At 57.3% G+C, this 20,242-nt stretch overlaps 3 protein-coding genes across 12 annotated transcripts in view; 1 reads left to right on the top strand and 2 right to left on the bottom strand.

Annotated features, from left to right (window-relative positions):
• LOC121670389 (sterol 26-hydroxylase, mitochondrial) overlaps nt 1-5,082 on the top strand; it is a 9,568-nt gene extending 4,486 nt beyond the window's left edge. Inside the window, exons 4-12 of the mRNA XM_042040527.1 lie at nt 3-38; nt 2,099-2,289; nt 2,559-2,758; nt 2,842-3,039; nt 3,178-3,338; nt 3,659-3,825; nt 4,050-4,131; nt 4,216-4,416; nt 4,515-5,082. Of these exons, the coding sequence (XP_041896461.1) occupies nt 3-38; nt 2,099-2,289; nt 2,559-2,758; nt 2,842-3,039; nt 3,178-3,338; nt 3,659-3,825; nt 4,050-4,131; nt 4,216-4,416; nt 4,515-4,640 (1,362 nt within the window). The 3' untranslated portion in view covers nt 4,641-5,082. The remainder of the gene's footprint in view (nt 1-2; nt 39-2,098; nt 2,290-2,558; nt 2,759-2,841; nt 3,040-3,177; nt 3,339-3,658; nt 3,826-4,049; nt 4,132-4,215; nt 4,417-4,514) is intronic.
• Nucleotides 5,083-5,819: 737 nt separating this feature from the next.
• PRKAG3 (protein kinase AMP-activated non-catalytic subunit gamma 3) lies at nt 5,820-12,556 on the bottom strand. 4 transcript variants are annotated; one of them, XM_042040632.1, is made up of 13 exons: nt 11,144-12,556; nt 10,210-10,249; nt 9,720-9,940; nt 9,554-9,635; nt 9,409-9,467; nt 9,088-9,133; nt 8,904-8,958; nt 8,673-8,799; nt 8,400-8,565; nt 8,189-8,226; nt 7,860-8,006; nt 7,681-7,774; nt 5,820-6,428 (listed from the first exon to the last, which is right to left on the bottom strand). In XM_042040632.1, exons 1-13 carry the CDS (start codon nt 11,174-11,176, stop codon nt 6,406-6,408), a joined length of 1,131 nt encoding a protein of 376 aa, XP_041896566.1. In that variant the 5' UTR covers nt 11,177-12,556; the 3' UTR covers nt 5,820-6,405. The 4 variants fall into 4 exon arrangements, with proteins under 4 accessions (XP_041896566.1, XP_041896563.1, XP_041896564.1 ...); XM_042040629.1 differs by having other exon boundaries at nt 5,820-7,774; nt 8,189-8,250; nt 8,904-8,961; nt 9,554-9,638; XM_042040630.1 differs by having other exon boundaries at nt 5,820-7,774; nt 8,189-8,250; nt 8,400-8,547; nt 8,904-8,961; nt 9,554-9,638.
• A 652-nt stretch (nt 12,557-13,208) lies between these two features.
• TTLL4 (tubulin tyrosine ligase like 4) overlaps nt 13,209-20,242 on the bottom strand; it is a 25,948-nt gene continuing 18,914 nt past the window's right edge. For 4 of the 7 annotated variants that reach the window (XM_042040612.1, XM_042040613.1, XM_042040614.1 and 1 more), the window contains 6 exons: nt 20,006-20,143; nt 18,079-18,181; nt 17,327-17,537; nt 15,023-15,093; nt 14,350-14,432; nt 13,209-13,550 (listed from right to left, as the gene is read on the bottom strand). In XM_042040612.1, coding sequence (XP_041896546.1) covers nt 13,409-13,550; nt 14,350-14,432; nt 15,023-15,093; nt 17,327-17,537; nt 18,079-18,181; nt 20,006-20,143 — 748 coding nt within the window. In that variant the 3' untranslated portion in view covers nt 13,209-13,408. Of the gene's footprint in view, nt 13,551-13,863; nt 14,040-14,349; nt 14,433-15,006; nt 15,094-17,326; nt 17,538-18,078; nt 18,182-20,005; nt 20,144-20,242 lie in introns of all 7 variants that reach the window. The other 3 variants (XR_006018141.1, XR_006018140.1, XM_042040615.1) reach the window with 3 other exon arrangements.

Below are 20,242 nucleotides of genomic sequence, written 5' to 3'. Positions count from 1 at the left end.
TCCTGCGGGGCTACCTGCTGCACACGCACCGGCTGCAGGTGCGCCGGGGCAGCCCGGCCCGAGGGCTGCGGGGGTGCGGGGGTCGGGGTGCGTGGGGGCCTGGCGACCCTGCGTAGGGTCGTAGGTGGGGGGAGGGTTGGGAGGGGTGCATGGGATGGAGTGGCTTCCGGGGGGGCTGCAGGGAGGGTGCTGTACCCGGGGGGGCTTTGCAAGGGAGGGAGTGGGTGCGAGCTGGGGGCAAGGGGAGATGGGCTCCAGGGACGGGGATAGCTGCCGACAAGTGACGGCAAGGAGTTGAGCGGGGGCGGCAGAGCAGGGGAGCAGAGCGACTGGGCGGTAGAGCACCCGGCACAGTGGGGTAATGCTGGGGCCAGCAGGTAGAGAGGGGCCAGCAGAACCGGGTGACCTCAGGAGGGTCCAGCCAGCCTAGGGGTGCTCCAGCATCCCCGAGCCGGCCAGGCAGCTGAGGGCAAAGGTTCGGGGGCATCTCACAGGGTCCTGGCATCCCTGGGCTCCCGGGGAGGGGCAGCGGTTTTGGGTGCAGGTGACCAGACAGGTTTTTGGGCAGATGATACCCAGGCAGGCAGGGGAGGGATAGGCAGAGGTATTTGTTTTCTTCAGTCAATATTTCCTCATACGTCGGATGAAGCAAGCAATGGGCTTGGCTGGCTGCAAGCCAGGCAGCATCTTCCAGCGCCCTGGAGCTCTGACCAGCCTGAGAAGTGTGCAGGATCAGGCCTTCCTGGCATCTCAGAGCACCAGACACTGCTGGTTGGAGAAGGGGTTGTCACAGGACAGTGGGATTTCAGGGTGTAGGCACCGGAGCTGCCTCCTGCTCCCTCCTGCCCTTGGGACACCGAGCACAGCCTGGCTTTGCGGAAAGATGCCCACATGCCCTGGAGGTGCCTTTCCCCAGATCCAGGCAGCTCTGGCTTCTCACATCCCAGCTCTCCAAGGCCTGCACTGTGCCAGGTCCTGGCTGCCAGCAGATGCTGGTGGGCCGGCTTCAACCTGGGGCACAGCTGCCCCATGCCCATGAGCTGCCTGCAGTACCACGGCGGCCGTCCTTCCCCCTCCTCCTGCCACCATGCACGAAGAACGTCTCCCCGTGGTGACGAATCCAGCTGAATCCAGGCGCAGGCTGCGATGCAGACAGTCACCAAGGGAGATTGTACCACGTGCATCCCCGCAGCCACGGGGAATGGGGACCAGGGTTTCCCTGCTAGGTCCCCTGCATCCCCCCCAGGCTTGGCCATGCTCTGCAGGGGCTCTGTCAGTGCCTGGGTGGGATGGAAAGTGACCTTTGGACATGGCCCTGTGCAGATCCACTTGCAAAGGGATGCCCAGCTGCCCCCAAGGGATGCGCTTGGAGGTCACGGCGCGCCCTGCCAGGGAGGCAGGCATGGCACCTGTGGCTGCAGACAAGGAGAGGGGAGCTGCAGCCACCGGAGCCCAGAGCAGGGCAGATGATGGTGAACGCCCCCTAGCTAGCTTGTGAGCCTGTGGTCCCAGGGCCCCAGGGGCCCCAGGCCGTGCCTGTTCTGGGAGCAGCCCAGTCATGCCCTAGCCTGGTGCTGCCCTCCCACTGATCATTAACCACCCTTACTGGGTGGTGAGTTCAAGGACCCAGTCAGCAACTGTTGTCCTCAGGTTATGAAGAACTGGGGCCATGCTGGAAGCAGCAGGACTTAGCCCTGCTGGTGGCTGCTGCAATGGTCCTGCATCTCAGCACAGTCCTGTGCTTGGCAGTTGTCTCTGTCCCTGCTGTCCTTTCTTGGTCGTCCTTCCCCAAAAGACCCACCAGGCTCTCTCTGCATCTCTGGGGTGGGTGAGGAGAGTGCCAGTCTGTGCTGGGGGGTCAGTGCCTGGTGTGCTTAGTGCTGGCAGAGGAAATGAGCCTGGAGACACCAGCCCAGGCCATCTGCAGAGCACTTCAAGGATGCTGCCAGCTTGGGGGATCAGAGGCAGGTGCTTGGGCCCAGCTGATGCTGAGGGGTCCATGGGATGGGTGCAGACAGGCACATTCAGGGCAGCATGGGGGCAGGGGGGATCTGACCCAGCTTGTCCCATTGACCCTGCCATGCTTTGTTCATCGCAGGTGATATCCCGACGTCTTTATGGACCTATCTGGAAGTCGACCTTCGGGCATTATAGGAACATCAACATTGGGAGCCCAGTGGTGCTGGAGCAGCTGCTACGGCAGGAGGGCAAGTACCCCATGCGGAGCGACATGGCCCTGTGGAAGGAACACCGGGACACCCGGCGCTTGCCCTATGGACCCTTCACCGAGTGAGTCCTGCCGTGGCTGTGCTCTGTGGGCAGCACACATGTCCTGTCCCTTCCTTAGGTGTAGAGCCCAGGTGGCAGTTTGCATTGCTCCCACTCCTGCAAGCTGCGTGCCCCCACCAAGCAGAAGGGCATGGCTGTGGCGGGTGGAATGACCCCTGGGATGGTTCCAGCCTGGGGTAGGGAGTATGCACACAGGGACTGGGGAACTGCTGCCAGCCACTGCCCCCTGCCCGTCCGTGCCCCCAGCGCTGAGCTTTGTGCCCATCCAGGGAAGGGGAGCGCTGGTACCGCCTGCGCCAGGTCCTCAACAAGCGGCTGCTGAAACCCTCGGAGGCGCTGCTGTACGCGGATGCCATCGGGGAGGTGGTGTCAGACCTGATGGTGCGGCTGCGGGAGGAGCGGAGCCGCAGCCCCTCAGGGGTGCTGGTGGGGGACGTGGCCAACCTGCTCTACCGCTTTGCCCTGGAAGGTAGGGGGATCCTCGCCCTCACCCCTGCCCTGTCCCACTCTTCCCATTGCCCCGGAGGTCTGGATACTGTTTGTCCCCTGCAGGGATCTCTTATATCCTCTTCGAGACCCGCATCGGGTGCCTCAAGCAGCAGGTCCCTGCTGAGACCCAGCACTTCATTGACTCCATCAACCTCATGTTCAAGAACTCCATCTTTGCCACCGTCCTGCCCCGATGGAGCCGCAAGGTGCTGCCCTTCTGGGACCGTTACCTGGACAGCTGGGACACCATCTTCGCCTTCGGTGAGCGGTGACAACGGGGGCCCGGTATGGTGGCACTGGACTCCTTAAGGACCCTCAAAAGTGGGACAGTCCCTGCCCACATGTCCTTTTGGCAGCCCTCGCTCTGTCAGCTCTGGTTCCCACTCTCTGTCCCTACAGGCAAGAAACTGATTGACCGAAAGATGGAGGAGCTGGAGGGGCAGGTGGAGCGTGGCAAGGAGGTGTCTGGCTACCTGAGCTACCTGCTGGCCAGTGGCAGACTCAGCCTGGATGAGGTCTATGGCAGCGTGGCCGAGCTGCTGCTGGCCGGTGTGGACACGGTGAGAGCCAGGAAGCTGTTGCTAGGGGATCCCTGGTGAGCTCTATGCCCAGCCCTTGCAAGCTCTAGCCTGGTTGCTGTGGGGCTGATGCCCCACAGGGGCAAACCCTCAGGGATCAGTCAGTACTGACCCTATCCTCTGCTCTGCTTCGTGCCCTGCTCCCTGCCTCTCTCTGCCCTGTGCTTGCTGCCCCTCACGCCTGACTTTTCTGTGTACCAGAGCAGGGGCTCTCTGGTGCTGTACTGATGCTGTGCTTGGCACAAGGCTGCTCAGGTACCAGCCCCAATTCCTTCACTCCCCCTGGTGCTCCACTCCCCCAGACCTCCAACACGCTGTCCTGGGCCTTGTACCACCTCTCCCGGGACCCAGACATCCAGGAGACCCTGTACCAGGAGCTGAAAGCTGTTGTGCCTGCCGACCGGTTTCCTGCTGCTGAGGATATTCCCAAGTTGCCGATGCTTCGGGCCATTATCAAGGAGACTCTGAGGTACATTCCAGCCTTGTCCCTGCCCTGAGGTCCTGGTCACCAGCCCCTTCCCCAGAGGGGATGCACCAACCAGGCAGGATGCAAGGCTGAATTTCAGTCCCTCTGGACTGCAAATATCCACCTCCCCCTCCGGGGAGCTGCTGTGCCCTGTCCTGCCTGTGGCTCTCTCCCTCTGGGATCTCCAGGTGAGTCCTGCTCCCCCACTAACTCTCCCCATATCCCAGAGTCTACCCTGTGGTGCCCACCAACGCCAGGGTCTTCTATGAGAAGGACATTGTCATTGGAGACTACCTCTTCCCCAAGAATGTGAGTGGAGGCTGTGCTGTGGGAACCCCCACTGTGCTCAGTGGGGCCAGGTGGGGTCATTAAACCCCACTTCTTGCCCTGCAGACCCTCTTTGTCCTGGCGCACTACGCGATGTCCCACGATGAGACCTACTTCCCCGAGCCCGAGCGGTTCCTGCCCCAGCGCTGGCTCCGGGGACATGGCTCCCCTCACCACCCCTTCAGCTCCATCCCCTTCGGCTACGGGGTTCGTGCCTGTGTCGGACGCCGCATCGCTGAGCTGGAGATGCACCTGGCCCTTGCCAGGGTAAGTAGGGATCCCCCCACTTTGGGTATCTTCGCATGAGCTGGGATGGGGGTCCCAGGGAGTCCCCAAGGCAGTGCCAACCCCCCTTCTCCCCACAGATGATCCAGGCATTTGAGGTGCGGCCAGACCCCCGTGGCGTGGAAGTGACATCTGTGTCCCGCATTGTCCTGGTGGCCGACAAGCCCATCAACCTGGAGTTCATCGCTCGCCCAGGAGCCCCCTGACTGCACGTCCACCCCCACCCTGGGTGCCAAATGGAGATCCCCCTTACTGCCCCACAAGGAGGGACAGGAAGGCAAACCCCTTCCCTGGCCAGCTTGGACTAGGGGGCTCACAGCCCCACAGTGGGAAAGGTGGGGGGGACTGCCCCCAAATCACCCCTGGGGCATATCCCCCTGCCCAAAATCAGCAGGAGGTTTGAGGAACTGCTGTGCCTTTGACACACTGCAGGGGGGTTGTGTCCCCGTCCCCCGTCCCCCCCCCATCCTGTGCCCAGCTGGGCTGTCTCAAGAACCTGGGAGCTGTTTTGGGGCTGGGGGAAAGCAGGGAGGGGGCTTGCAGCCATTCGGTGTCTCCTTCGTCCCGTCCTTGTGTAGCTGCGCGTGGATCTGTGCCTGGAGCCAGGACATCTGGGTCCTCTCTGAACAGCTGACATTGGCCTCAGAAGCTTCTCTGTGCCTCAGTTTTCCCCTTGCCCCCAGGGGAGGGTTGAGTGCTGGCGGGGTTTGGGGTTTGCGCCTTTCCCAAGGGATGGAGCCAGCCCTGGTCCTGGGAAAGCACAGCAGTAACACAGCACATTCCCCATGATGGGAGGAGGCCTGTCACCACCCAGCACTGGTATTGTGTCCCCTGGCAGAGCCAGCCAGCACAGGAGGGGGGTTTAGTTCCTGGGACTTTCCACTGTCAGCCGTTATTGCACTGAGATGCTGATACGGAGTCACGAGAATGGCAGGGCTTGCTGCAGGCAAAGCAGGAGGAGAAAGATGAGCTCAAGCATCCCCTACCCCCAAGCCAGGACCATTTCAAGGCTCAGAGCTGGTAGCAGTCACAAGCCGGGGACGCACTGCCATTTGCCCACGGTCCTCGAGGGCTGGGGCACGGGACATTTTTAACAGTGAACCCCTCACACTTTCCCTCTTCTTGGACTGAGGGAAGCAGCAGGCAGAAACCTTGCTGTTACCAAGCCTGCTGTCCTCAGGGTGTCCCTGAAGGGACCTGCACACCAGGAAGATGATTAAGACTGCATGCCCTGTGTCCCCATCCCCTTGGTTCTGCCCACATGGGCAGAGGTGCTACTCTGCCAGTGCCACACTTGCTGGCAAGCAGCCAGTACCCCTTCCCCAGCCTGGGTCTCTCCAGAGGAGTCATGTCCAGCTTTACCCCAGAAAGGCAAGAGGCAGTTCTTGGATCAGGCTGCTTTGTTACAGCAAGGCTGAATAGACTAACAAATAAATAAATAGCCCCTGCCCACCCCAAAACGTGCACAGGGTTTCCATGCAAGTGCCCATCCTGGTGCCAGCTCTGGCACAGACTGTGCCTCTGCCAGAGAGCTCCAGCCCCATGTGACCCTACAATAAAAAAGCCTGTGTGTGCGGCTGAGCCTGCGCTACCAGGCACCGGGCACAGACAGCAGGACTGTGTTCACTAGGAGGGAGCCACAATAGAAACGCTCGAATCCAGCAGCAGGATGGCAGTGGGGTGGCCAGGTCCTCTGGGGCTACACGGGTCTTTGTGCCCAGCTGCAGGCATGTTGCATCTCCTCCAGCACAGTGCCCACTGAGCATCACTGTGTGCTCACTGGAAGGAGGCACCCCTGGGTCCCATTTCCAGTGTTTCTGCCTCTCCAAGACAGGCAGGATCTAGCCCTGGACTCAAGACGAGCCCTAGGACTGGGGTGAACAGACATGTCCTCCCCACAGAGAGCCTTCAGGCCCAAGCCTCCTTCTCACAGGTCACGCAAGAGATCCCCAAGAGCAGCATTTGGTGTCTTCAGAGTGAGGATCGGTCGATGCCTGTGGGGCAAGAGGGTGCAAGACCATAACCCCAAATCAGTGTTGGACTGGGCACCTGTGACATGGTCCCCCCAACTCATCCCAATGGACACTCGGTCTTTCCTCCATTCCTTGCTTGTATGCAAGCCCTGGGGTAGGAGGGAGGGCAGCTTGGCTGGAGAGGGACATTTCAGTGGCTCCCTGCAGCTCCTGACATAGCCACCCCTGTGGGCACCAGGGATGGGGTGAGCGAAGATACCTGATAGGGAAATGGAGGGATGGGGGCAAGGGGGATATCCCATGTGTGGCTAACACACACCATTCCCAGTCCTCTTCTGTGCAGAGCAGCTGGGCACTGCTGGGGGAACTGGTGGGCACAGACCTGTCCCAACCCATTCCCTACCACCACCCCAAAAAGCATCATTACCTTTGGGAAGCAGTTGGGAACTGGAGCTTGCTCCCCCTCCTCATTTCACCCCTAAAGAGGTGCCACAGTACGTGCCAGGGCCATGCCCACCCATAGCCAGTGAGGATTCACCAGGCAGTGGGTGAGCAGAGCCAGCTGCACATGGCCAGGCAGCATGGTTTCCAGTGCCACCTGGGAGTGAGCCCTGTCTCTGGAGCAGGCAGTTTTGGGGCTGCTGCAAGTGGAGGGGGTGGGGGGCTCTGCCAGCTGGGGGTTGGCCACATTTTGCATATGGCTAGTGTGGTGGGCAGCATGCCTGGGGGTGCAAGTGGGGATCTGTCCCCTCTGTGTCCCTTGGGAATGGCACTGGAGGTGCTTAGGTCTCAGGGGGGGAATTGAGGCGAGATCAAAACTAGGCTTTTGTCTTGGGGTGCATCACACCCCAAAACCCTCATCCAGTCCAAAGCCCAGGGACCTGCAAAACCTGCATTCCACACGCTGCCTGAATGGGGCTCTGGCAAAGTGCCTCCATTGAAGGTGCCCCCATCCTTCCTCAGAGTCACCAGAGATGCCCTGTGATCCTTGTGTACTCCTGGGTCAAGCAACATCTGGGTCCTGCTGTCCCTGCTTGGGCACCCAGCACTGCCAGACCCCAGCCCCAGCCTTCTCCATCCCCCAGGACCACTCTGGATGGGGCAGAGGCAGGTTGCCTGAGCAGGGAGGTAACAAGGTGCAGGTGACCCAGCAGCAGGGCAGGGACAGGCACACAATAATGGTGGGGTGGTGCCTACCTGAAGTGAAGAGAAATTAAAGGTGCAAGTGGAGTAAGATGGAGCGTCGTGGGCTAAGAGTTAAGAGCATCGATACCTGCGGGAGTGAGCACAAGGGCCTGCAGGATGTCAGAGAGGGAGATGATGCCCCGCGGGTACCGGTTCTCATCCACCAGAACCAGGCGATGGACCTGTGGGTGCAGGCAGGGCATCACAGGCAGGCTGGGCAGCTGGCAGTGGTGGCTGGTGCTGGCACAAGGCACCCCAGCCACTCACCTGCTCCTTGGCAATGCGGTCAATTATGTCCTCCATAGGTTCATGGGGGTAGCAGGTGAGGACCCCCTCCAGGCAGATACTGCGTTGCTGCAGTGCCTCCCTCACACTGATGTCCAGGTTGTTGTAGGTCTTCTGGGCTGCCAGGTGCTGTGGTAGATGCGACCCCCATTCAGCGCCCCAAGGTGTCCTTGCACCCCGTTGTGCCAACAATGCATGCATGACACTGCATGTGGGGTGGGTTTGCACGGGCACAGAGAGGTATGAGCTCCCACCAGTGCATGCAAGGGGCCAAACTGGAACCCGGGCATGCAAACACCCAGGGTACTCACAATGACATCAAACCGGGAATACAGGCCAACCACTTGCCCTGCAAAGAGAAACAATGCAGAGGCTGTGGAAGGGGTCCTTGGGACCACCTGCCATGTTCCTCCCACACCCCAAGGGGCAGCCCAAGGGCCAGGAGAGGGGGTTTGGGTAGGGAGGGTACTGGAGCTGCTAGCAGAGGGAGAGAAGGATGTCACTTTTTCCCTCCCCAGGTACCAGCATCATTGATGACAGGCAAGGCGGAGACACGGCGATCCACAAAAATCTCCAAGGCAGTGTAGATCGGGGCAGTCTCGGGCACAACGGCCAGATCACGGAAGGTGCCAATGCACAGTTCCTGCACTGTTTTCTTCAGGAAGTGTGGCTTGGGAATGGTAGAACCCTTTGATGGGACAGGGCAGGGCTGGGCTGGCACCTATGCACAGCTTGACACCCTTGTCTGTGCCCCTACACACCAACCACGTGTGCACACACAGCCCCAACACTCACAAAGATGTGGAGAAACTTGAGGATGCGCTTGTGCGTCAGGATGTGCAGGACATTGCCTGAGACAGGCTCAATGACAGGCAGGCGGTGGATTTTGTGCTTGATCAGGGAGTAGACAGCGTCGAAGAGGCTGTGGGTGATGGGGACATCGTGGGGGGATAGGGCTGCATTCCAGGCACACACACACCCCCACTCCAAGGTGTGTGCTCTCCCCCCCAGTGGGCAGGCTCTCACCTATCACTCGGAGAGATGTAGACTAGTGGCTTGAAGGAGCCCTGCAGGTACACCTCTGCTAAGGGAGAAAGCTATGAGAGGGGGTCCTGCAGTCCTCTGTTGCAGCCCCACAACACCACAGCCCACCTCTATGCCCTGTGTGACAACATCAGCCCAGCCACCCACATCACCCCATGATTTTTACCTCTCCAGGTCTCAATCTTGTGCTCCTCCAACTCGTAGATCTGAACCTGAAGGCGAGGAAATTCCCTGGTCATGGTGGTTCCATGGGGTACTGAGGGCACTCTGGGACACTGCCCCCTTCCCTGGGCATCACACCCCATCACCCAAGCACAGGGATTACATTCTGGAGGCCAAGCAGGGGAGCAACCAGTGGATGCTGGTCTGGCCCAGAATCATCCTCTGGTCATTGTCTAGTGATTAAGAAGGGACCAGGAGTGGTGGGGACACCTGCTCCCTGCCCCATGCATGTCCTGATCCCCCGAGCTCTCCTCACTGCACTCACCAGAGGCGAGCGGTAGTAGCGGTGGAGGATGTTGATGAAGTCGGTGATGGTGAGCATCCCTGTGGAGATGTTTGGGACTGGCAGTGCTGCCTGCACCCTCTCTGCAAGGCAGGGGAGGGGGCCACGCATCGCTGCTGGCACTCACCCACAAAGCTCTGCATCTTGCTGTCCCAGAGAGGGGCAGCACGCACCCCGTTGGCCACCAGTGCCACAAAGGCTTTCTTGATCTGCTGGCAGAGTGCAGAAGGGTTCAGAGGGTCCCCAAGCCTGCTTCTTCACTGCCCATCCTCACTCATCCCCCAGGTTATCACCTCCAGGGAGATGTCGAAGATGACAAGCTTGCAGCTGGTGGGGATGGCATCATAACAGCAGTGGCTCATCAAGAAGTGCATGTAGACGTCAGCATCAGGGTTCTGAAACTCAGACTCTGGGCCCAGCCCCAGTATCTCATTTCCCAGTGTGAAGGTGACAGGTCTCCTGTATTCTTCCTCCTCCTCTTCCTCCTCCCTGGGGCATACAGCCTTCGGAAATCCTGCAGGCAAAGCCACCCCAGCCCTGGCCAGTGAGCTGAGCTGCTGGGTCTCAGCACCCTCCCACGTGGGGGGGAGCAGGGAATGCTCCCGAAAGAGCCCCCCTGTACCCCATTCCACAGGGGCAGCACATAGCACTGCAGTTCTCCAGCCTGGGGCACACTCCAGCTGAGGAGAGGGGTATGGGCAGGGTGGGCAGAGGACCGATGCACTTGTCGCACAAGTAAGGCAGTCCCCCCTGCTACACACCTAGACTCTTCCTGCTACGCACCTTCCTCCTCAGGGCACGCAGCAGCATCCAGCAGCGCCACCTGAGAGGGCACACAGCAAGGAGGGGTCAGCAGGAGTCAACCCAGTCTTTCCCCCGCATCCATGGATTCTGCCTGCACCCACCCAGCTGCTCTGGTCCACCCAAGCCGGGCAGAGAGGACTGTCCTTTCAGGGCAGGGATGGGGGCTGGGCTCAGTCCCCAGCCCTCCTGGGCACCCCCCACCAGCCCAGGAGCCCCAGAGCCTGCAGTCTCCATGGTGGCTCCGGTCCAGGACACCCAGCTTGTCCTCCTGCTCTGGAGAGACAGCAGGGGTTTCCAGAGCAGGACAAGGCATGGATGGCAGGACCTCCTGCCTTCTCTCTTGGAGGTTGGAGCCCAGCATGTCCCACAGCAGCTCTGCGCCCACTCTCTCCCAATCCCAAGGTGTAAATCCCAGTCTTGCTTCTTCCCATGCCAAGAGCCTCACCAGCCCCATTGGCCCCTCCCGGGGACCAGGTTCATCCCAGGAAACCTACATTAACAAAGCGGCAGCCTGAGAAGGAAGGGAGGCCACAGGGCCAGACAGCTGACCCTGTTCCCCCAGTCCACAGGAGACCCTACTATAGTACAGCAGCACGTGCAGAGGGAAGAGCAACCCCAGCCACAACTTGCCTGACAGGGCCAAAGTTTACAAGCCACCCTAAAATAACGAAGGCACAGGGACAGGGACCACTGCCTAAGGAGCCTAAGAGCCAACACCGAGAAGAGACCCTGCGACACCGTCCCCCAACCGTTCCCAAGGGGCTTGGCACAGCTGGGACGAGGACGTCCTTGTCCCCATGGCTGCATGGCCGTGGGAAGGCGCCCATCAGCTGCCCACATTCCCCCACCCCAGGGGTGACCTGTCCCCGGCGGGGGGCTGTCGGGTCGGGCCCCCCACCCAGCCTGACGGTACCTGGGACGCAGCGGGGCCACGGAGCCGCTCCATGCTATCTGCGGGGCAGCGCTGCTATTCTGGGCCCGCGGCTGGCGTGGCCCTGGCAGATAGAGTGTCAGTGAGCAATGTCAGCCATGCCCCCGCCGCCAGCGCCGCCGGCGGGGGGGGCGGGGGGGGGAGGACACAGCCGACACCACCGAGCAGCGCCCGCAGCCACCCCGCAGCCCCGGGCTGAAGTAGGTGGTCGCGGCCGCGGGACAACGCTGGCCCTGGGGACCCTGGGGCGATGGAGCCATGGCTGGGGGCAGAGAGCGGAGGGACACCCCGCTCCGTGCAGCCCCGTCCTCCAGGAGCGGTGCTCCGTGCCGTCGGGACGCGGTCCTGCCTGCCCGGTGCTGCCCCGCCCCGTCGCGGGGGGGGCACAGCGTGGAGAATGGCTGGGTCCAGCCACGGGCTGAGTGGATGCGGACCCTTTGTCCTCGACGCTGCCCAGCCCTGCCCGTCCCTGCCCGGGGTCCTGCTGCAGCTCACTGTCCGCGGCCACGCTGGTCCCACAGTGAGGCACCCCGACCTGTGGGGTAACCTCCTTCCTTGCCACGGGGCCACCCCCTCCTCTCGCCCCCTGCCCGCTCCCCGGCTCCATTTTCTGTTTCGGGGAGGCTGTCGGGCTGGCCCGGAGCAGCTGCAGGCGAGCTACAGGGTTGGTGGCTACAGGACCAAAGGGACAGGGCTCTATCTAGCTGCAGGGAGCAGCTGGATATTGGCCCATGGTGGGGTAAAAGAGTTCCCTGGTGCTGCCTCACAGCAGGCAGGAAGAGGAGGGATGGGCCCAAGGCCTCGGTGCTGGCTGACAGGATGGCCCAAATCCCGCAGTGGTGCAAGGGCCCATGGGGCCAGGCCCTTACAGCTGTGCTGTGCAGAGCAGCCTGGCTCCAGCCTGGCCCTCGTGGGTGCTGGCAGCAGGGAAGAGAGCAGGCATCTCCACTTTCGGAGGCTATTTTCAGGTGCTGGAGAGAAGCCGAGGAGAGATGAGATTGTCACCAAGGAGACCAGAGAAACAGGGCCTGGCACTGGGAAACGGTGGGCTGTGAGAAGAGGGGAGGGAAGGGCTTCCTACCAGACCCAGGGCCCACACATGAGGCTCAGCACCTTCTCTGGGCCCCAAGAACCTGCCCAAGCACCCAGCATCCAACCACCAGGCTGCGGGGCAGAACCCTGAACTGGCAAAGGCCAGCTCTGGGCACCCAACCCTTCCTACCCCTCCTGTAAGGCTGGGGTGCATTGTTCCCCTTGGTTAATGATGCATGGGATAGTCCACAAGACATAAGGAAGACCCCAGACCAAAGCAATTATACTGGAAGCTGCTCCTCCATGCATGGGGGTATGTTTACCTGCCATAGGGCAGCAAGGATTACCCCCAGAAGGACAGGGAAAAGCGGGGTGGTAGCACAAACCCTCCCTGTACCAGAGCCCAGTGAAGCACGAAAGAGGTGCACTTCCCACCAGACACAAAGAGGTCAGGGAAAGGAAGGCAGATGAGAACCAGGAGAGCAGGTGAGTGTTTACTAGAAATCCTTGAGAAACAAAGTAGAGAGCAGACCGAGGAGAAGAGCACCAGCCTGCAGTCCGTGCACACATGCTGCAGGGCACACCAGAGAGCCAATGGCCTTGAGAAGGATGCTCCCCCCCCAGCAGCCCTACTGCTCCCACAACAAACTGGAGCCACACTGGTACCCATGGTCTGTCCTGAGCTGCGATGTGCAAGCCTGAGGTCTCCCACAGAGCCTGGTATTGGGGGAAGGCAAGATGTTGGCACAGACATTCAGAAAGGATAAAACTGGGCAGTTTTACTCCCTCCCAGGAGTGGGGTAGTGGCTGGGGACTTTTCTCCAGGGGCCAGGCTGCAGCAGGGCAAGAGCAGACTCAGCTGCCAGCGACTCAGGACACATATACAGGCAAGCAAGGACTCAGCCCGTGCTGACTGGGGACAAGAAGGGCAGGCTCAGCCAGCTCCCATGCAGCAAAGAAACCACCATGTCAGGCTTTAAGAACAGTCTAGGAAAAAAGGCCAGATAACCCGCACTTCCTCTTGTTTTTCCACTTGTTTTAGAAACTGAAGTCACACAGGTCTCTTTGCCCAGGAAAACATCCCTCTCTACAACCAGCCCCACAAGCAAGTGTGCAGTGTGAGGAGCTCCCACAGCCTTGCTCTACAGAGCTAGCTCCTGTCTCTTCCTTTGAGGTAGGTTGATGCGTCCCCAGGGAGGGACGGTGGCTGCTTGGTCACATCACCAGGGTGGTGTCAGAGAGGCAGCCAGCAGGTCTCTGGTCGGCTCCACCAGTGCACTTGTTGAGAGGTAAGCTCTGAGTAGGGCTGGGCTCCAGGCATCTCGTGAGATCCTCACCAGCTGAAGAGAGGCATGTGCTACAGAAAAAAGGAGACCCTGAGCTTCTTAGGGACAATGAGAAAGGACCAAAAGGACCATGGTGCAATAATCATCTGCCGAATCATGACACATGGAGATAGGGCTGCCAGGCTCATCTACTGCATCTCCCATCCCAGGCAGCACCACTCACCCCAACTGGTATCCCAATATCAGTGTGACTTCAGGGTCACAGCTTCATCTCCCTGTCTGTGTGTAAACCCAGCTCCACCCTGGCCTCAGCACAGGAACAGAGATGTCCTTTCCCCTTAGCACTAGAGACCAGGGATGTGCCTCCCCTTCACTTTGGCTCACCTAAACAAACTCCAGTCCTCCACCTCTGCAGGAAGCTGTCAGCAGCCCAGCTTTGCTCGGGGAAGCTGGGAGCTTCAATAGACCTGGAGGCCTCACTGTTTCCCCAGTCAGTGCTGCAGCTGAGAGCCTCTGCTCACTGTTAACCACATCAGTGCCCACAGAAGTGATACAGGTTCCTATGTGGGGAATATCTTGTCAGCATGTTCTGATCATGACAGCTCCAAACATCACCTGATCTGGCTGTTCGGAGCTTCATTCCCATCCAAGCTGGGTGTACAGTGCCAAGGAGACATGCCCAGTTGCACAGACATCATGCCAGCCCCATCTGTTGGCTCTCCAGAGAGCAGAGGCTTCAGAGCCTGCAAACCAACCTGCTCCTCTCCCCTTAAATAAAACTGTGTTTCTGGGCCACCAGTTCTCTACCAGGACACCAGTCCTAAAGCCACGCTATGAACACCATGAACATCACAGCCAGTGCAAACTCACCCCAGTCTGCCCAGTTCCAGTTTGCTGAAGCTGTTCGATTGAATGCTACTCGTCTGGAGGAAGAATGACTTTGGCAATGACCACTGTGGGAGGAGAGAAAGACAACAGAATGACTATTTAAGTCGTGGCAAAAATCCCTCAAGCCTGCTGTGCTTTGCCACAGACTGCCCTAGAGATCTTCAGCTAGAGCTGCCTCACTGCTGTGCATTGTCACTGCCACCAGACTGTTCCCAGAATAGCAAACAGAGCAATCTTTGCTCTCTGCCTAATGAATCCCTCTGCTGAAAGTGGGAGTAGAGCATCTCGAGGTCAAAACAGTAGGTTTCTTTCAGAGGATCATTCTATTGTAAGGCACGGGAGTGACAGAGAGAGATGACTCCCTTGTAGAGGGGAACAATGGGCAGGACAAGTGCCAAATATGTAGGGCTGTGCCCAGTGCACCCAAGGATATTCAGATGCAAAATACTTGCAGATCTGATATACTGTTCATGATTTCATGTTTGTGGGAAATAGGGCAGCATGGGTTTTTCCACACTCTTTGAGGCCTTGGCAAAGAGGGAAGAAGGCAAACAGGTAAGACAGGAGTCAGAGGAAGGAGAACAAGCAGGCTCTCTACCCAGCTCTGTGCAGGTAAACAACCATCTCTGCCTACCTTACCCACAGTTATACGCACCATCTGGGCCAAATCCGTCCCTGCCCCAGTGTGGTACCCTTTGACACACCAGTTCTTCAGTAGCTCCAGACCTGGGAAGTGACAGAAAACAGGAAGTGAGAACGAACAGTCAGGTTTACAGAGAGTTAAGCCTTCCCAGTTCAGGGCATGCAAATATGCTGCACTGACCACGCAGAACATGCTATGCAATAACTACTTGAACACGTGCTTGAGCGCCAGCAAACACGGGGTAAATCAAGGGCGTTCACCCTTTGTACGAGCAAACATCAGTGCGTGGGCTGCTGCAGTGCTTGCCTTCCTCCCAGGGAGCCAAGACATTCCTTGCAGCAGGCTAAGTGAAACAGGGAAACTGGGGCAACACAGGATTTGCCAAATTAGACCAGATTGGCTGTCCCCCTGAGCCCGGTGCCTGCCAACAGCAGCACCTGATTTGGGCTGCACAGGTGAAAGTTCCCACAGTGCAAATGTAGAGCAGCTTTGCTGTCATCAACCCCTTTCCCAGAGGAGGGCAGCTCAGGTAACCTCCTCCTTGCACAGCACTGATCAGCTGCAGCATCCCAGTGCATCATCTCCTCCCTCCTCATCCAGAGCTCGACATGGGCTGAGACTTCATCCCTGAGGGAGTGCAAGACTAGCACAGGCCAATCTCATCGCTGGTGTGACTGGAAGGGACCATTCCTCTCACCACACACAAGACGTGGTGCTCCAGAGTATGGCAAGGTCATCTTGAAGCAGAGCCATGTGTTCAACTGCACTGAACAGGCTCCACTTCCTCCAGCTTAATCCTCCAGCTAGCTTCCTGCTAGCTGTCCCCACTACAGCCAAGCACCCTGCTCTTGGCCAACCCAGAAATACTGAGAAATCCAGGACTACTCCCATCCTGTTTTCTTATTTAAGAGCCTTAGGATCATAGCAGAAGGCTAGGGTGGCTTGAGAATTAAAAACCAGAAGAGCAATGGCTAGGAACTTGATGCTGTCCAGCTGAGATTATAGGATACCAGGAGAAATCCTTGCTGTCCAAGGCCTGTTCCTTGGTGGTCTTTCTGCAAGTCCCAGAACCTTGTAAAAAAAACCCCTACACACTGGGGGCTGAGGGGAGCAGGGCAGCTTGGATGCCTTGTCCTGGGTCTGTGCACCAGCCTGGGCTTTGCATCTTGCTGGCTAGGGAAAGATGAGTGCTGCATGGAACACAGGGGAACAGGAAGGGGACAGGGGGAGGATGGGTTCCAATCAGAGCTAAAGAGCAAGGATAGGATAGAGCAAATCTACTCGCTTGGCTTCTTTGGGGAAGCTGGAGCACTGAACCAGGACCCTTGCCTGAGCGGCAAAGTTCAGGGCAGCACTTCAGTGAGAACGATGACAGAATCTTTCTTCCAGTTGATGGGAGATCATCCAACAAAGATACTAGCAAGGCAAAGGATGACACATGCTGACAGCACAGCCAGAGAAGGCTATGATGTTACCATCTCTCTGTGAAAGATTGTTACTGACCCCTTTGATATTTGCTTTAACACCAGTGAAAAGTGACAAGAGCATTTTTCTTCTTTCTCTCCTTGATAGCCAGGTGAGGAGTACACATACAGTCACTGCAGTGGAGGGCCAGCTCCTCCAGAAACCTCTCCATCTAGATCAGACATTGGATGGAAAGCCCTGAGCCAGTCTCTTTTAATTTTCTCTAACCCTTCATGCTAGACTTCATTGACTCTCTCTCCCAAACAGCTTCCACTGCTGCCCTGATAGAGACAACCTGGGTGAGAAGGAATTGGTCCAGTGCAGCTATGCATTGTTAAAGGGAAATTTTTTTATTAAAATACAGAGTTGTGTCCTGAAAGGATGGAAATGTTAGCTAGATTTCTAGTGTTTAGGAAAAATTTCCATCTGTACGCTGTTTTTCTTCAATTAGAAAGCTGCAGGAGACCAGGGAATAGGCCCAATTTTTCCTTCACAGATCACCCGTCAGGAGCAAAGCCCAGCAACTCCAGCTGTTTCTCCCTCAAAAGAGAGCAGAGGAACACAGTAAGAAACCAGAGCTACAGGCTGAAGACAAAATCTCAGTCTGCTTCATGCCCAGGGCACCTAGAAGTGCTGCTGCTGTGTGTACCACAACAGTCATCAGCTCCCATGAAATTAGAATAAGCTTTTTGTGATATTTGAAGCAGTCTAGGAAGGTAACACATTTCCTAGGGGTTAGTATGCAGGCAGGCAGCTCCCCCTCAACATGCATAGCTCAGAAGTCTCCCACGATTGCTGGCAGGCAGCCTGCCTGAGTCAGGTGGCTGTGCCAGGCTTTACGAGGCCAGTTACCTTTGTGTCTATTCAAGTAGTATTTGAGCTCCCACTGGGTCACCAGGATGTTAAAGTAACGAGGCTGCTCGAAGAAGCGCAGGTACCGCATAGAGATATGGCTGGGGAACACCCGCTCGAACTGCCCACGTCGCGAATACTCATCCTCTGTCTCCACCAGGATGCGAACATCATCTGGAGTCAGGATGTCCAAGACAGAAGAATAAAAATCCTGCAGACAAGAGCAACCCAAGGTCAGGGAGAAGCATCTCTCAAGCAGAGGTCTCCATGTGTCTGAGATCTTTCGGATACAGGCCACATGGACTAGGTTCAGTGGTGACACCAACACTACACAGAACTGAACATAACCCCAATTCTGCAGCCCAGCCTCTCTTAAACACACTGCCAGCAGGCACACAAGGCCAGTGGCTCTAGTAACCTGCATGGGGTCAGCTGGCAAAGGCTGTTAAGAGCTGCACAGATACATAAGGAGGAACAGGCAGTGCTCAGACTCTGGGGACTGGTGGGTAATGTGCCCCTTTAGCACACACCTATTTTAATGTACAGATGAGTCAGTGAGACAGTGGCTTCAGCAAGCTCAATTTATTTCTGACCAACTGTCTTGTAACCCACTGGAGCCCAAGTGTGCCCCATCATCTGGCTGACCCCAGAGAAGAGCACAATCTGAAAACGGACAAGGGACAGACTTGTGGGACTGGCTGGGACATGGGCTTGGCATGATGGTGCAAGTAACAGGGGAGGTTGTTTTGTACCTGGTCAGGTATCTTCTGCATCAAGTAATAGGCCTTCTTCATCTTCTCTGCTCTGAAATGCTCAGATACTGGCTTGGGCTTCTCCTTCAAAGCATTGCCCAGACTGAGGACACAAGAGAGGCAATAGAGCATTTAAGTGGAGAAGACAAAGTCCTGTCATGGCAGAGCTGCTCCCAGCAACTTCTGAGAGAGTAATGACACCCTCATGAAAATGCCATGGAGGAGAGAACACTTTCTCCAAGGATTTCACTAGTTCTGAGATCAGTGATGCATCCACGGCCTTGTGCATCAGCACAGAACCCAGGAAGGATGTGGGCTGGGAAACTGGGAGGGCTCTGCCAGCTCCTCACTAAGGCATTTCAGTGTTCCTTCACCCAAAAGATGAGCCATCACCTCACACTCACATAGGATGCAAGAGGGTCAAAGATACACCGTGACCTGATTCACAGCACATGAAGCCTGGTGGGATCTCGTGTGTACATCCCACTTGGAACACAGCTTCCTAACTGCAAGCACAGGCATGGGGGTACAAGTACTCAGTACTGGTACTGTACAAGGAAGAACAGAACTCTTAGATCAAAAACTTCCTCTGGCAATATCCAAATACTCTCAGGACACAAATTCAGACACATGCCATGGGAAGTCCTGGCCTTCTGTACTATCTGACCAGCAACCATCTATTCTAAGCACCAACTGAACCATTTGCGGACGCCAGAATCCGGGAGATACTTGTCGAAAACCTTTTAACCCATCTATCAACAGCTTTTTTGTTCTGCTGCTGCAAAATTTATTAGTTGTGTGCAGATCCAAACAGAAAGAGCAAAACCTTGAGTGTGCTGCATGGTGCTTGGGTAATATACAGATCTGGAATTCTGCCCACATGTGGAAAACCCCTTCATATGCTTCCCAGGGCAGGAGATACAGTTAAACAAGCTTGCCCCTGGATGCAAGAAATCTGGTAATGCATCATCTGAACCATGTTAAGGATCCGCTTAATCCCCTGCAGGTCCCTCTGAGGACACCTGCCCTTCAGCACTTCCACTGGAAGTGGCAAACCAGCGTGTGATCAAAGCACCGCAGACGAGCTGGTGAGAGCTCCCCATCTGGAACAGGCCCATGTTCCAAGCTTCTCCACTAAAGGCACAGGGCACTCAGAGGGCAAGAGTCCCATGTTTTGGCATGCCCACACATCACTGCATGCTGGTGCTTAACCCAGCAAGCTGATCCTTCAGTGACATACAGCCAGCAGCCACTCTGCTGCAGGGAACAGACTGGTTTCCTTTCAGCCTTTAGGTTTGAAACCAGGATAAGCCCTAGCTGTAGTGAAACACAGAAGGATTAGGGGCCTGGCTGGACACATACCCAGGAATTAGCATTCTGCACAAAACAGTCATGTTAGCTGCAAAGTAATACTGTGCACATCTCCACCTATAGGCTGGCAGCATGTGCCACCTGCAGTCCTGCCTAAAGAACTGATAACTCCAGCATTTGCAAAATAACAGGTGCTCCTCTTGCTCCAGGCAGCAGCATGTCAGTTCTGTTAAGTCAGAGGGTAAGTGGATCCAACCCCAACAGAGCCAGCCAGTTCTCCAAGCAAACAGAGAAGCAGTGAGACCTAGCATCGTATTAGCTCTGGCAGGGGAAGGACGAGAGAGAACGACTTGATTAACTGCAGAGCAAGCACAAATTACATTGGCCTCACTTCCAACTATGGACCCGCAGAGAGGGCATAAATCCTTCTGCCTTGAAGAGACCAGAGGAACCAGATACTCAGGCAATGAGGCAAGTTTTTTGGACCCATAGCTGAAGCACCAGCAAGCACAGGCTCTCAACAGCTAGAAGCCAGCATTTGCTGGGCTCCAAGCAGCCCCCAAGATGAAATCCCGCAAGAAAAAAGCCTGCTTCTCTGACAGAGAAGGGGGCTGACCTGCAGGTAGAGCCACTTCTTATCTGTGTCCGTGAGGCCACACTGTCCATGCTGGGCAAAACAAAGCCAGCGAGGTTGAGGAGGTCCCGAATCATCTGGCCCTTGATGCTCACATCCAGTGGGGAGTTGGAGTGGAGGCTGCAGAGAAGAAACATCACAGCAGCCTGAGTGCTAGAATAGAGGTGTTGAGCCCCATGGCCCCGAGTGCAATCTCTGGGTTATTACTGACTGAGATAC

The sequence above is a fragment of the Corvus kubaryi genome, unplaced genomic scaffold, assembly GCF_017639235.1.
Source record: "Corvus kubaryi isolate FWS band 111438036 unplaced genomic scaffold, C.kubaryi_AGA036_p1.0 37396, whole genome shotgun sequence".
NCBI classification, from domain to species: domain Eukaryota; kingdom Metazoa; phylum Chordata; class Aves; order Passeriformes; family Corvidae; genus Corvus; species Corvus kubaryi.
The sequence above is the reverse complement of the archived record's forward strand: the minus strand, read 5'-3'. Positions and strand labels throughout refer to the sequence as shown.